Source organism: Syngnathoides biaculeatus, chromosome 12 (assembly GCF_019802595.1).
Source record: "Syngnathoides biaculeatus isolate LvHL_M chromosome 12, ASM1980259v1, whole genome shotgun sequence".
NCBI lineage: Eukaryota > Metazoa > Chordata > Actinopteri > Syngnathiformes > Syngnathidae > Syngnathoides > Syngnathoides biaculeatus.
The window spans coordinates 21,963,703-21,979,350 of NC_084651.1; the positions used below are offsets into that span (position 1 = coordinate 21,963,703).

General features: G+C 43.8%; 1 protein-coding gene across 6 annotated transcripts in view; it reads right to left on the minus strand.

The window, feature by feature from the left end:
- Positions 1 to 5,645: 5,645 nt before the first annotated feature.
- LOC133509485 (serine/threonine-protein kinase 32C-like) overlaps positions 5,646 to 15,648 on the minus strand; it is a 91,165-nt gene continuing 81,162 nt past the window's right edge. For 5 of the 6 annotated variants that reach the window (XM_061836530.1, XM_061836528.1, XM_061836531.1 and 2 more), the window contains 2 exons: positions 15,262 to 15,329; positions 5,646 to 8,219 (listed from right to left, as the gene is read on the minus strand). In XM_061836530.1, coding sequence (XP_061692514.1) covers positions 8,036 to 8,219; positions 15,262 to 15,329 — 252 coding nt within the window. In that variant the 3' untranslated portion in view covers positions 5,646 to 8,035. The remainder of the gene's footprint in view (positions 8,220 to 15,261; positions 15,330 to 15,648) is intronic. The other variant, XM_061836529.1, reaches the window with a different exon arrangement.

Below are 15,648 nucleotides of genomic sequence, written 5' to 3' on the forward strand. Positions count from 1 at the left end.
CCGTACTCCTGACGTCTACCTCCCGTGTACCGACCAACGCCTGTCTCCCGACCTACCCCGTAAGCCTGCCGTTACTGATCTTGCTGCTTGTTTGGACTGACTCCCTGGTAACCGACATTGGAATGAATAAAGGCTTATTCCGCACTGCTTACCACTCACCTGAGTCGTGCATTTGGGTCCACCCCCGAGTCTCGTCCGTGACAATAGTTGGGTGCTGATCAGTGATCTCCAGGATTTTTTGAGAGATATCAGACACCGTGTCATTAGTAAAACACAGTACTTTGGTGTTCTTCTCACTGCAAAAGCACTTCACATTCTTGATGGCTCCATCACCAACGATTAATCTTTGGGGTCCCAATTTTTTCTTGAATGATTTAATTTCATACCTTTCAGTGGTGGTGGAGAATGAGCATTCTTGGCCTGGGTCTTGTAAGAGTGCCTCAAATCTACTATATGTCTGACGTCAATATTTTGCACTGAATCACATTCTTTTTTTTTTCTTGCTCTTCGCTGTAACGACCATCCATGGCCGCTCACTTGGTGTTGAGGCGTTCCGCAACGCAGGCCAGCCAGATTCTTCGGTAATCTCCTGGTGCTGTTGTCTTCCTTTTTAAATGTCCCATATGTTTGGGCTTTGCTCCCAGGAAATTCCAGAGACAACTGCTGGGGTGTCCGTTATACTTTCCACAGTTCACGTCAGTTCTCGTCGTTGAGCAAGGTGGCTGTCTGTTAGCACACCTCTGCTCACCATTTTGAGACATCTGTAGAGTGGTTTCATACCTCGACTGTCCATTTACATCCACATAAACTTCAAGACGGCAGATTTTCGATTCCAGAATTGACACCCTTAGCAGTAGTCCATGATAGTCCTCAGTTGAGAAGGGAGGCATCTTGACGGCTGGTCTCGCTGCTAACACCAGGCTTGTGGCAGGCCACGCTCACATAAGGATGAAACAACTGATAATCCACAAAAATACAGTCCCACAGATTCAAAAGTATCCAGGAGTCGCTGCTTCTAAAAACAAAATATTTTAGAAGAAAAACACGCTTACCAGCAAGAAAAAAAAAAGTGTCACCAGAGCCAAACAAGCAGAGCAAGAGCAAAAAAAAAAAAAGCGTCTGCACTGTATGAGACACAAGAGAAAATGCCTGTGTCCTTAAGGAAGTCAGATTTAAATGAGAATGCTGATTAATTTCAAAACAGGTCAAATGTGACACAACTGGTGTGTAAGTGTTGTGTTCAGTTGATTCACAGTTGGCAGCTTCGTGTCTGATTCTGTGTTCCTTCATACGTGCCACTCTGTGTCCTGATTGCACTTTCAGAGGCAGATTCTGAGCGGTCGCGTCGAGCTGTGTCTTCAAGTGCATGTCAAGAACACACAAGTATTCATAACCGCTTGGATGGAGTGGAGAAGGTGAAGGTCTAAAAAAATAGTCCCTTTCAACTCAGTTATTTGAGAACATCAGGACTAAGAATGTTTTGTTTCCCCACTTTTAGTGTAAGCTCTCTCTGTGCTGTCAAAAAAAGCCTCCCCATTTATTTTCAAGTAAAGAATGTGGCTGAAGTTTGTGAAATCATTAAGTCTCCAAAAACTCATTAATACAGTAACTGCTTGTACTTCATCTGACCTTGCCCGAAGAACTGCATTATTCATTTGAATCAAGCGATTGTATAATTCAAGGTTGATGATTCCATTATTTATACTACAGCTTATTAATGTATTATTGAGTCTGTACGCACACAAATATACCCTCTGTATAATGCAGAAAGTGGAGGACGCTGTTGGCAAGTTGGAGGTTGAGCTGGCAACACTCCTGGAGGCCATTGAAGATCCAAAGTGGCGCTCCCAAATGGACAATAGAGGAAAGCCTGTGGACATCCTGGAGGGCCCGGAACACCGCACAATTCCTGAATCAGATGAATACGAAGGGATTTAAAAGGATTTGGAACTTTTAATCCCTGAAAAAAATGAGGAGCCTTGCATTACTTACTTTTCCAGTTTGTATACATTACAATCAATAGTCATCTTAACAGAAGGAAACAATGTATTTAAAGGTCCACCAACACATAAAACATGATTTTTAGTATGTTTTTAATAATAAAAAAGGCAACCGAAATGGACCCATCCGTTTTTTCACCACACGTCATGATGTTGTCGTGAATGGATTTTTGCATCTTCCGACATGAAAATCCAGGCATTTGCTTTGGAGAAGCAGGAAGTGACATTTATTTGCAGACGCCCACACTGGCAGATTCGTGTGTACTGGGGCCGGCGCTGTTCATCGCCACCGCGGAGGTGGATCGGGGTGGAAGTGGTTTGGCCACGTGCAGGAGGAGAAAGGAGCCCCCCCCCCCACCGGCTGCCGGTATCTGGGCACCCCTGAAGTAGTTATTTCGCCCAGCATGGGTCCTCCGGAGTACGCTACATACACAAGACTTGAGAGTAAGGAAATCGAACAATTATACGCCTGTCATTTTGAATATTTCATCGAGTTCCTTGTCCGTCTGTCGGGGAGTCTGTTGTTAGAAGTGATCTGCATATCATCTAAATATTACTCGAAACGATAGGGTAATATTGCCCCGGTAACTTCATTTGATTGTGAGATGTTCTCTTCTTCGAAAAGAGCTTACGTGTCAGAAGGGGCATTGGAAAAATACAAAAATCTCTGTTCTTCATCTCCCATAGAAGGTGCCACTACCTGTTTTCAATGGCGACTGTCTCAGTGTGAAAATCCGTAAATGACGTCGCAGGCAATATGGCTGCCACTGGGATGTCGAGTGAGACTTCCGCAACATTGCGCATGTACGACACGCTCTCTGCTCATTTTTTTTCCCGTATGGACATTGAAGTGAACAATATTATATGTAGTTTTCATAATATCTATTTTAAAATGTATCTAAGGATGCCAGTAGACATTTAAGTACTCACAGGCATCACTGCTTTTATGGAGCAAGTGGGCTTAGCCTTCGGGAGATGCACAGGGTGTGAGCCAATGTAGTGCACGAGCACAAATTTCACAAACCTTGAGAGAAATTGGAGAAAATGCTTTTCAACATTATTGGCTGGATTCAACCAAACTTATTTCAATCGGTCTTTCAATAAAATTCCCAAACACGGGAAGTGTTTACAGGATTTCTATTATTGTTATGAATATCGTTTGATAATTAGATAGGACAACGCACTGATGGGCAGAAGAATGAAATTAACTGAAATGTTTCACATTTCATTTCCAACAGGGGTGGAAGAGCGGTTATAAGAAGGACATTATTATTCACCGATGATAATCATTTGTGAATGAGTTCATGCATACATAAAATTCACACTAAACAAGCTGGACCTTCTCAATGAATTTCAGATCAACTCACTAGTGCAGCTAAGTAGGATGGGACTTACGGTTTGCTGGAGTTCACTGTCCCTAGCAGCAATGAGTAGCTTCTATTCTTTAAAACCTTTACCTCCCTAAAATAAGGCTGAGGGATGGGACTGACTCAGCTCCACTCATGTCTTTGAAAGATGTTTTATTCCTTGACAAAAAAAGACAAAAACATCCAAAGGACACCTTCCGGGAAGGAGTTTTATTTCTTTCCGAAAGCAGCTGAAGCAGCATATTTTGAACATACGAGCAGTTTCAGTAAATTTACAGTACAAGACTTTGCCCCAAACTCCTCGTAAAAATCCTCCTGCACAAAAGAATGCATTGTAGGATTGTACGGAAGGAAGGAATAACATAAATTGCATCGTAATGCCAACAGGGCACCAACTTTCAAAATGTACTGGAGGGTGTTAAAACACTGAGTTTTGCATACCTTGAGGGCATGGACCGGACCACGGCAAATTAGGAGACATGCTTGGCTGGGAAAATACGAGCACAGAGTGCTTCGAAAACACCTACGAGCATCCAAACATTGACACTTAAAAAGAACATGAGCAATGTCCATCTGGGAATAATCAAAGATATCCAAAAACAAGAGATTACTATTCAAAGCTAAACCTAATCATCAAAATCAGATATCCATTTACAAATTGTTGGCATTCACCATAAAGTTAGATGGTGCATAGAACATTTTTCATCAACTTCACCAAAATTATTCTGTATTTTAATCGTGCGTGAAAAGAAATGAAAGGAACCCCTCATTGCACTCCCTCTACGGCGATGACCTGCCAGGTCACCTCACATTTTGTGTGAGTACAACCAGCAAAGCTACATTTTGGTGTTATGTATACGACTTCTATAATCTATTGCACTTGAAAATTACAGACACATACCCAAACACAATGAACAGTAAACCACTGTGTATTGTGGTCTAGTATCTTGTTTTGAGGTGGGGGAGGAATAGACTGTGATTGTTTGTTTTTTCTTTTAGGGTTTACAGCTTCTTATATAAATGTAAATACTGGACGGTATTGAAAACATATTACAATGCCAATAAAGCTGATTCTGATTAAAATGCCAAAAAAGACATTATGTAAACGTGCATTTAACGCAGGACTTACTGTATGTTCCACAAAAACCACGCAAGAAATTTAATCTGCAAGGAAGTGACTAATTATTATACTGTTTTGCTAATTATTATATTGCATTTATCCACGTGGATCGCATTGGTGCTGGTGCCTATCCCAAGTGTTTTTGGGTGAGAGGAAGTGGGCCATACCAGTCGAGCATATGTAGTCAAACAAACATTCGCGGCCACATTTACACAACTCAGTCTTCAATTAAACTACCAAGCAGAGTTTTTGGATTATGGAGTAAATTTTATGCTTGTAAATTTTCGTTTTTACTTAAATTTACAATGCTTCAATAAAAAATGACTTTTGGATGACTGGGTAGAACACCTGCCTCACTGTTCTAAGGAACAGGTTTCAAATCCAGCCTTGCCTATGCGAAGATGTCATGTTGTCCCTGTGCCTGTGTGGGTTTTTTCAAGGTGTACATCTTCCACTTGACCAGAGTCAAGTGGGATAGGCTACAGCACCCCCACGACACGAGTGAGGATCAGTGACAGAATATGGATGTTTTAAAAATATATATATTTTCATACATTTAAGTTAGCGGTGAAACTATATAAAAATGTTTTATATGACCTGACCGTATCACAGATTTTCCACTTATGGCAGGTGTGTCTGGAATGGATCCCTTGTGATAAATGGAGGTGCAACTTTTTGTTTATAGCACATGGCGTGCTTGCTTTCATTTCCTTCACCTTGTCAAAGATGCCTGTACAGTATTTGTTTACTAGAGTCAAACTGCAGTCGCCATAATAAGAAGTAAAGAACCTCAGTAAGAGCCTGAAGGGGGGGAAGAGACATTCTGACTGCTGTTTGACCATTAAAACTATCAAGACAACCTACAGGATCCCAGAATGCAAATCATACCATACAACGATATTAAACCAGGTTTATGCGCCTCTGTACACTAAAACAACCAGAAATAGTCATGCAGGTCAGTTGCACTTGGGGTCAATGATGGTGCGAGTATTGAGGTATGCAATCATCGAAAGCATGTGCATGCACATATCAGCCATTACAGCTCAGGCTCCAGGCTTTGGCAAAATCAGGATTATACTGAAAAGCTACAAGCAAAAGAAACACACACAAAAAAAAAAGATTGCAGGGAAACAAAAAACAGTACATGACAGACTTGGATAATGCTACATTTTGTCTTGTTTAATAAAACTAGTAATCTAAAATCTAAAATTCTGGGAAATGCATTGTTTTTAAAAGGACAAATTGACAGCGGAACGTCAAACTTCAACCACCCCAAACATAGAACTTTGATGAAATTACAAAATATGGGGGGTCTTCGCCTCAAAGAGGTTCTGAAGAACATCGTGTCATAGGTCAGGATACCACACCAGCAGGTATCAAAGGATTAACTGCATGAGAAGTAAGAATGATTCAAACTTGCAATCTTGTGACACCACAAGGGTTCATGGATAGATGATTCGGTTCCGAGGTTGTCTGACACAAATTTGTACAGAGGTCATCACATATCATCATGAATCGTGAATATTGAGAGTAAATATTTTTATGGAAAACAATTTAAAGCCATAAAACACCCAAAGAAAAAGCTAAGCACACCAGTAGTAATGAGCGTACCCATTTTACGCCACATGATCATGAATTTTTACACTGCAGCGCTAGTTAATTGTTTGCCATTCATAACCTGGAAATTTTAAAATTACAGTAAATATTTGGATGAGAAATACTTTTAGGCCACTAATATGAAACAAACCAATAAAAAACTGCCAGTACGGTGGTAACTCAGCATGCCACATGTATTGTTATGCCTCCCAGCGTTGGAAACTTAAATGTCACGAAGCACAGCAGCGACACACTTTCATTTTCACCCTCCTCTGCCTAAATTCAGTTGGTTTAATTCAATTATATCCCATACAAATCCAAAGGTTTTCCCATATCCTGTGATGAACTGTGTTTGACCCTAGAGACTCCATTGTTAAGACACTTACCAGACTACTGTTAAAAATAGTAAATGCATTGAAATTTCCATACCATAAACCAATTTTAATTTCCTACATCACCTTTAGATGTGCTTGTGGATAACGTAGAACAACAAAGAGAGGGTTTGACAGTGAATTGCAAGTTTTAGCCAATTCTTCAACACTCTCGGATTTAACTTACGCCAAACTAAACTAAATCCTAGCTTGTACATGTCATTAAATTCCCGCGTTCCACATCTTGGCGATATGATTAGACCCTGGACTGTGTAATCCATTTCATAGACAAAGAAGAAAGATACATTCATACACACTTTTAGAAATGGTTACGCAAATGGTAGAAAAGCTTTGGCCTACGTTGCCTACAAGATGTGCCTGCACACTTGGAGCTAGAAGCAGAATGAAGCAATACGAAGGATTGACTTCACAAAACTCTTCCTTTAGTTGCGTTTACATGTCGCGTTTGCAGCCCCACATAAAACTGTGGTGAACCTTTTTAAATACACAATCTAGGCTATTTACATGTTATTTTTTTCATTTTATAACAGAAGGATCACTGCTACATGTTCTCATGTTTGAAATAAAAACAACGGTCCAGTATGAACTGCACCACGATCACTATGACGTTACTGTTTCATTGGGAAAACAATTTTGGATTACTGACAACTAGTTTAATTCCCAGGATGAGCACTGCAGGAGGGCCATCTTACAAAAAAAAAAAAAAAAAATTTTTGAAAAGCAAAGTCAATTTTCAATTTTTGGTATTTACTCCCAGAAGCGACTTACCTTAAGTCAGACCATATAGGATACTACGTCCGAGATAATGGATCTTTACATAGGTTCACTGATTATGTAGAAGTAATTAATACATTTTAGTGGGTGTACGGTAAATTATATTATATATATATAATTATATATATTAATTATATTGTAAAGTATATTGACTTCTAACATTCATGGTTTAAATATGAATAATGCAAATTATAAGATTAACATTGTTGCATAAAGGGGAATGATTTTCTGAAGGTGTGGGTATACACAGCAATGACAGTATGCCAATACATGAGATAAAAACAATTACTCTGAATTAGAGCATTCCTGACACGAGAGGCCGAGGGCAAGAGTGAAGTAGAGACAGGCTAAAAACTATAAAATTCCCTCTGCATGTTGAATAATTCAGTCGTCATTTTGAAGAGAAGGAGAGGAGAATCATCTCTACTAAAACCACCAAAGCAACCAAAATAAGTCTCTTGCTCAGGATGTCATCATGTTTGCCGAGCATTCTGCCTCATCTCCTAGTGTGTGATACTGTTTGTCATGCTGTGAATCAACTGTAACATTGCATAGAAGTTGGAGCATTGTGAAGGGCGAACAAGGAGGTGGAGAATCTGCTTCATTCTTGCCTTACCGGGGAAGCGTGCTACAAAAAAAAAAAAAAAAAAATTGAGTCCTGCAGTGCATCAGTTCCTGCTGCTGTGTGCTTCCTCCCCTCCTGGCTACTGCAAAAGAGAGGGGAAAATATATATATATATATTGGCATTGCACTGAAAGATCTTCATCCTGTGAGATGATGTGGCACTAGCAGCTGCCAGGGGAGGAGCACACCGAGCCACACATGCTCAGTTTGGAAGAGGACTCGGGCTCCGGTTCCACTTCGGGTTCGCCAGTATCGTCGTCAGTGCCGCCGGCCTCCGCATCGCCATCTCTACTCGTGTCGTCACCTGCAGCCTCACTATGACCCTCTTCTTGCCGCTTTTTCAACCTGCGAAAAGAAAAAAAAAGTTGAAATGATCAACTTACATGAAATATTTGACAGACTATTATTAGGATCCAGAATGCAAGACATATTTGTAGAATGTAAGAATGTTGAAAGTTTAATGAGAGAGCTTCTGCACCACATTACAAATGGGACTCATCAATAATCCCCAAATTAGGACAAAATGAGTCATTTTTGATAAAGAAGGATTTCAATAAAGCGGCTGTGTCGTAACTAGGATGATAATAAATGAAGCAATAATTTACGAGACACTGAACCTAAAAGGGAGGAGATTCAACTAATAATTGATGGTACTGAATTCATGATCTACCACAGTATCCTGTAGAGATATGAATATAATTTCAAGTTTAATGTTACTGGAGGATTGAATCAAAACTGTTTTTCCAAACTATTTGAATTTCTTAATTGCTTAGTTCCTTTTCCTTCTGAAGAAAATGTAATTGTCTTTTTGGAAGAAGTCTTCCTTTACCCCCCTTCAGCAAACTGTGATTTATTGACATTTCACTAGCTTCTAATATTATAATTACTCTCTTAATTAGCTGAAAGCAACAGCAGAATATAAATTGCATGACTCAAAAGACCGGTTTGGACTACTATTAAACTTTTTAACAATCCTATTAGGACAATATAAGGTACAAGACTGTGATTCGGTAGAGCGAAATCCACACCAACAAAAAAAAAAAACCAGATATAAACTGGTTTATAACAGATGATGTACAAGACTGATAGTGCCATTATAATTCTAGGACGGACGCTCGCTGACTAGAGCAGTATAGTCAGTCAAAGGATGAAAATCATTTCCTCTTTCCACAGCTTTATTCAACTACTCAGCTATTTAACGGTGAGAGCAGTGGTAATGATTTTCTAAACTTTACATGATTGCAGAGGAAAACACTGATTTCAAATGTTGGGAGGCAGGAGAGGTAACTATGTTTAAGAATTTAGTTTCAATTGACCCCTATCACTGTTTACGTAGACTGAATGCATAACAGGACCTGCATAACACATGCAATTAAACAACTACATGGTCAAGTGACAACAGTTTTAAATTTACACACAAGGATAATATTATTGATACTTCTCTTTTAATGGTGTAAAAACTGGGGTTATAAAAATAATTTGAATCTGACATAGTCAATAAATGGGGGTAGGGGGAATAATTAAAATCAGATGTTGCTTTTGAATTGTGGTTCACCAGAAATATTAAAAAAAAAATAAAGCCTCGATAAAAATGATGTAACCTTTAGCTAAATATTTTTTGCACAAGGTTTGGAGGCAATCACTGATATAAAATGCAGCTGTGCCAGATTTGAAGGGGGCTCTGTCCAGATGCCATCTTTCAGCTCCTTCTACAAAAGTTCAATTAGATTTAGATCAGAAACAGACACAGAAAAGGGAAGTTTAAAAACCGTATTTTAATACATTTAAGTTAGCGTTGAAACTATACACAAATATTTAATATGTGCTCACCGTATCACAGATTTTCCATTTATGGCAGGTGGGTCTGGAATGGATCCCTTGTGACATATGTCAGAACAGTTTAATGTTTTGCTCTTAGTATTTCTGGGGCATTTTTCTGTTTGGTTTGGGTCATTGTCCTGTTGCAAGATTCTTGATAGTCCCAATATTCTATTATACTGTGCACAAATGCAAGATAACTGTCATGATCCTGCCGCTCCAGCACGAGTTGTGCGGGTGTCCGCGCAGGTGCGCTGATTGGAAGGTGCACACCTGCGCCTCATGCAGCCTGATTATGCTGTGGATTTATATGACCGCGATGACAACTGGCCGGCGCCAGTTCGTATGATCTTCATGTCCCTTTCGTGTGCTCCGGTATCCCTGATCGAACCTGTGTGTACCGACCTTCGTCCGTTCTCCGACCAACCTTGTAAGCCTGACTCCTTCGATACTTCTGCCTGCGTTGATTGTTCCCCTGTGTACTAACTCCTGCCTGTCTGCTCATCTGCTCTCTTTGCCCGACGTCCCAACTACTGCTGCTGCACCGGACTGCCTGTTCGATCCCGGACCTCGGCAGATAATAAACGCGTCTCTTCTTGAACTACCTTGCGTCTTCCGAGTTCCTGCATTTGGGTCCTACTCTTGTTCCGATGGGACGTGACAGAACGAACTGGCCAATACAGGACCCAGCAGGAAAGACCCGGCCGGGACCGACGCAAGGTAGACCGTCTGCCGGAGGACCAAGCCTGTCCAATCCGGGTAGGCTCCCTGACGTCCTCCACTTCCGTGTCTTACGGTCCGCCAGCGAGGTATGAATACGTCCCGAACACGACCTGTCCAGCTCCTCATATTCTTCTGGACTCTGACTTTTCGGAGTATGAGGAGGACCGTGATTTGTATGACCGGCTGCCGGAGTACGACTCCGATTATTCTGATTATGAATCTGCTCGTCCGATCTTTCATCCCAGTCAGTTTGCTCCGCCTCCCCGCGTTTCCAGCACCCGAGCGACTTCGCCCTGTAGATCCAAGTACACCAATCGGTACGAGGGAACCCGCTTGGCCATCTACCCGGGATCTCCGCGTGGCGGCCAGAGGAGACGCCCCGGCCGGGCGCTCCCTGGTGTCTCTCGCTGCACGGCAACGAAGACACCGTCCTCCCACTCCTCGCCGGCAACGGTGAGACCGCCAGACCCGCAGCTGGTGGCGAAGCTTCCAGCCCAGAGGGAGGAGGAGCCGCCAAACCACGAGGCGTTCTGTCACGAAATGCGGGCGCAGATAGAGAGGCAAAGCGCGGAATTGGCGGCTCTCATGGCCCAGGTCCGGAAAGGATTGGCGAACCAGCCGAGCTACTCTGACGTCGCAACGGCGACGGACTCGCTGCTGATGCAGGTTCACGTGGCAGTTGGAACTGACCCGCTCCCGAGACACGCCCACGTGTCAGTTTCGACTGACTCTCCGCCTGCTCAGGTTCACGTTGTCGTGGAAACCGACCCGCCCCCTTGCCAAGTGCACGCCGCAGTGGGAACGGACTCGCCACCTTGCCAAGCGCACGTAGCTGTGGAAACCGACCCGCCCCCTTGCCAAGTGCATGCCGCAGTGGGAACGGACTCGCCACCTCGCCAAGCGCACGTAGCTGTGGAAACCGACCCGCCCCCTTGCTAAGTGCACGCTGCAGTGGGAACGGACTCGCCACCTCAAGTGCACGTCGCAGTGGGTACGGACTCGCCACCTCGCCAAGCGCACGTAGCTGTGGAAACTGACCCGCCTCCTCGCCATTCCCACGTCGAGGTTTTGGCTGTTCCGAGCAGAGTTCACGCGGCAGTCAGAACTGACCCGCTCCTGAGACACGCCCACGTGTCAGTTTCGACTGACTCTCTGCCGACTCTCGTTCACGTTGCCCTGGAAACGGATTCGCCACCGCGCCACGCCCACGTTGCTGTTTCAACGGATGCACTGCAAGCTCACGTGGCAGTGGGGACCGACCCGATGCCGCCTTATGTTGCTGTCCAGGAGGTGGCGACATCTCCACAGCCGCTTCTCGTCCGTGCTCTGGAGTACCAGTGGCGACCGGCCCGCGGACGCTCCACACTCCTGCTTCGACGGCAACCGTCCCGCGGACGCTCCACACTGATGCTCTGTCGGCGAGAACCACGCCCATACGTTCCCGTCCAGGAGGCGGCGACGGTGACACTGACGCCGCCTTCTCACGTTGCCGTCCAGGAAGAGGCGATGGTGTTGCCGCTTTCTCACGTTGCCGTCCAGGAGGGGGCGATGGTGTCGCCGCCTTCTCACGTTGCCGTCCAGGAGGGGGCGATGGTGTTGGCGCCTTCTCACGTTGCCGTCCAGGAGGGGGCGATGGTGTCGCCGCCTTCTCACGTTGCTGTCCAGGAGGTGGCGATGGTGTCGCCGCCTTCTCACGTTGCTGTCCAGGAGGTGGCGATGGCGATGGGGTCGCCGCCTTCTCACGTTGCTGTCCAGGAGGTGGCGATGGCGATGGGGTAGCCGCCTTCTCACGTTCCTGTCCGACAAGAGCTGGGGAGTTCTGATGAGCCACCCCGGAGCTGGAGAGACTTCGGGATGGTAATGGTGGCTGTCATGGCTCTGGTCATTCTCTCCATCATCCTATTCGCTCCAGATGGCTCCCAGCCGCTTCATGACCTGGCCTCGTTGGTGACCAATCCACGGCTGCCTACTGACCAAGCCTCGGTGGCGACCAATACCTGGGCGTGGGAGGTTCTTGTCTGGAGCAGTGCCCTGCCTCGTTCTGGTTCCTGCTTCGACGTTTGGTTCCTCACAGAGGTCGTCCGCCCGAATCGCCCCGTGGGGACCCTGGTGCTTGGCGTCCGGGTCGTCCTCCTGACCTGTCCACCCGGACGCCTCGTGTTTGGTGGCCTGGATGGCCACCAGTCTGGGGTTCAGGGGGGAGCGTGCCCTCCTCCGGACACCCCTTCCGCCCATCCCTGCCTGTGTTAATTATTGTCTGTTTTTTTGTTTAGGCACGTCTGGGAGCCGTGCCTTTGGGGGGGGGGGGTACTGTCATGATCCTGCCGCTCCAGCACGAGTTGTGCGGGTGTCCGCGCAGGTGCGCTGATTGGAAGGTGCACACCTGCGCCTCATGCAGCCTGATTATGCTGTGGATTTATATGACCGCGATGACAACTGGCCGGCGCCAGTTCGTATGATCTTCATGTCCCGTTCGTGTGCTCCGGTATCCCTGATCGAACCTGTGTGTACCGACCTTCGTCCGTTCTCCGACCAACCTTGTAACCCTGACTCCTTTGATACTTCTGCCTGCGTTGATTGCTCCCCTGTGTACTGACTCCTGCCTGTCCGCTCATCTGCTCTCTTCGCCCGACGTCCCAACTACCGCTGCTGCACCGGACTGCCTGCTCGATCCCCGACCTCGGCATATAATAAACGCGTCTCTTCTTGAACTACCTTGCGTCTTCCGAGTTCCTGCATTTGGGTCCTACTCTCGTTCCGATGGGATGTGACAATAACCTGTGCCGCAAGTAGCAAAGCACCCCAAGAACATCACAGTAGTGACAGGATTCTTTACTTGGTATGCTTCATTTTTGCATCTGTTAACGGGGAACTGATCTGCCTTGTCAAAAAGTTCTACTTCTGTTTGGATATGAATATTTTTGGCTTTTCAAAGCTTCTGGGAGAGTTCCAAATGGACAACAGAGACAAAACTGACTATTTGTCCTGGCTGCCATTATATACAAGTGCTGTGAAAAAGTATTTACCCGCATCCCCATTTTTTTTTTTGCACATTAATTACAAAGCTTTCAAATCACCAATTGATTGATTTTAATATCATCCATACATAAATTTGGGAAAGGTGAGTTCAAGCTCACAAGTTACACATGAACTTGATTACCACAATACTTGTTGAATCGTGAAATGTCTGAAATAGAATCCGTCAAAGAAAGTGGAGTAGGCTACATGATCAAGAACCAAGGCATCGTGCCATGATCCAAAGAAATTCAAGAGGAAATGAAAAAAAAAACGTGATTGAAAGCCATTGATATGGAAAAGGTTACAAAGCCATCTCTAGGGGTTTGAGGCTCCAGTGAACCACTGTCAGAGCCATTATCCATCGAGAAAACTGGGAACAGTGCAAACCTTTCCAGGAGGGGACATCCAACTAAAATTACTCCAAAAGTGTGGCGGCGACTCATCCAGGAGGTTACTGAAAAACCTCAAACCACATCTAAAGACCTGCAGGCCTCACTGGCCTCAGTTAAGGTCAGTGTTGATGACTGTTGATAAGAAATACAGTGGGCAAAAATGGCATCCATGGGAGAATTCCCAGGTGAAAACCTCTCATGTCAGCAAAGAATAAAACGACTCGTGTCAGATTTCCCAAAAAAACATCTTGATGATTCTCAAGACATTTGAAGAAATATTCTGTGGATTAACATGTCAAAAATTTAACTTTTCAAAAGGTGTATGGCGTATTACATCTGGTGTAAAAATGGCACAGTTTTGATTAAAAAAGAAAAAAAACATTATGCTAACGGTGAAGAATGGTGGTGGCAGTGTGATGGTCTGGGCCTACTTTGCTGCCAAGACAACTTGTTGTGATTGATGAAACAATCAATTCTGCTGTGTATCAGAAAATCCTGAAGGACAACCTCCAGCCATCAGTACATTCAGGCAGCAAGACAATGATCCCAAACACACCACCAAGTACACCTCTAAATGCCCCCCACCCCCCCCACCCAAAAAAAAAAAAAAATCAAGGTTTTTGAGTGGCCAAGTCAAAATTCACATTTAAATCCAATTCAGATGCTGAGGTGTGACCTTAAAAGGGGAGTTCATGCAAAAAAAAAAAAAAACCTCCAAGATATCAGAGTTGAAACAATTCTACAAAGAAGAGTGGGACAAAATACCTCCAGAGTGAGGTGAAAGACTCATCACCAACTATCACAAACGTGATTTCAGTTATTGCTGCCAAGGGTGGCACAACCCGTGATTAGGTTCAGGAGGCAATTACTTTTTCATAGAGATTCTGAAAGGTTTTGATTTTTTTTTGGCCCTTAATAAATTGAATTGTCATTTGAAAACTGCATTTTGTATTTCCTTGTGTTGTCTCAGTGATATTAAAATTGGTTTGATGATTTGAAACCCTTGTGTGATAGATATGCAAAAAAACCTGAAATTAGGGAAGGAGCAAATACTTTTTCAAGGCACTGTAACCCTGCATTACGGCATGTTGTGCAGTCGGCAGTCATTTTTCTCATTTATCCATGTTCCCTGCTGTAGTTTTCATTTAGTGCAGCTTTTTTTGTATGAGCACAACTACAGTTTTTGTGCAGATGCGCATGTGCCAGGCCGATCAGATGTGTTGGCAAAAATTCATAGATACAGATCATATTTCACCCACATTTACAAGGGGCGCAATTCCATTCTTACGGTATGTCATTTCATGTATTTTTTTCTCTTTTGAAAACCAGGACCCACAACCAAACTGTACCACTTGGCAGCAAAGAATCACAATTGTTACTTTCACCAAGTGGGGTTAAGTCATCCTCAGTTAGTTGTTGACACAGCTTTTCCTTACTTCTCACGGTTGAAGATCATGAACTCTTGCTGCACTGCTTCAAGGCACTCCTGTAGATAGTCGTTCTCCTGTACATAAGCAAAATCCAACACATCAGGTGCATCCATCTTAAACTTCATCATCCTCATTACTGGCGTAAACAAAAGTCAATGTCAATTTCACTCAAATGGGGATGAATTGTCTTACTCAAATAGGATGCTTTCCCCAAGAGAAGAACAGAAGATCAAATTTCCAAAGGCTCTTCAGGCCATGACAACCGCACTGAAGGATCCATAATTTAATAACCTTGGTAATAACCCAGCATGAGAACAAATATATATATATATATATATATATATATATATATATATGCGTACACACTCCCAAGTTGCTCAGCTGTACTTCTGG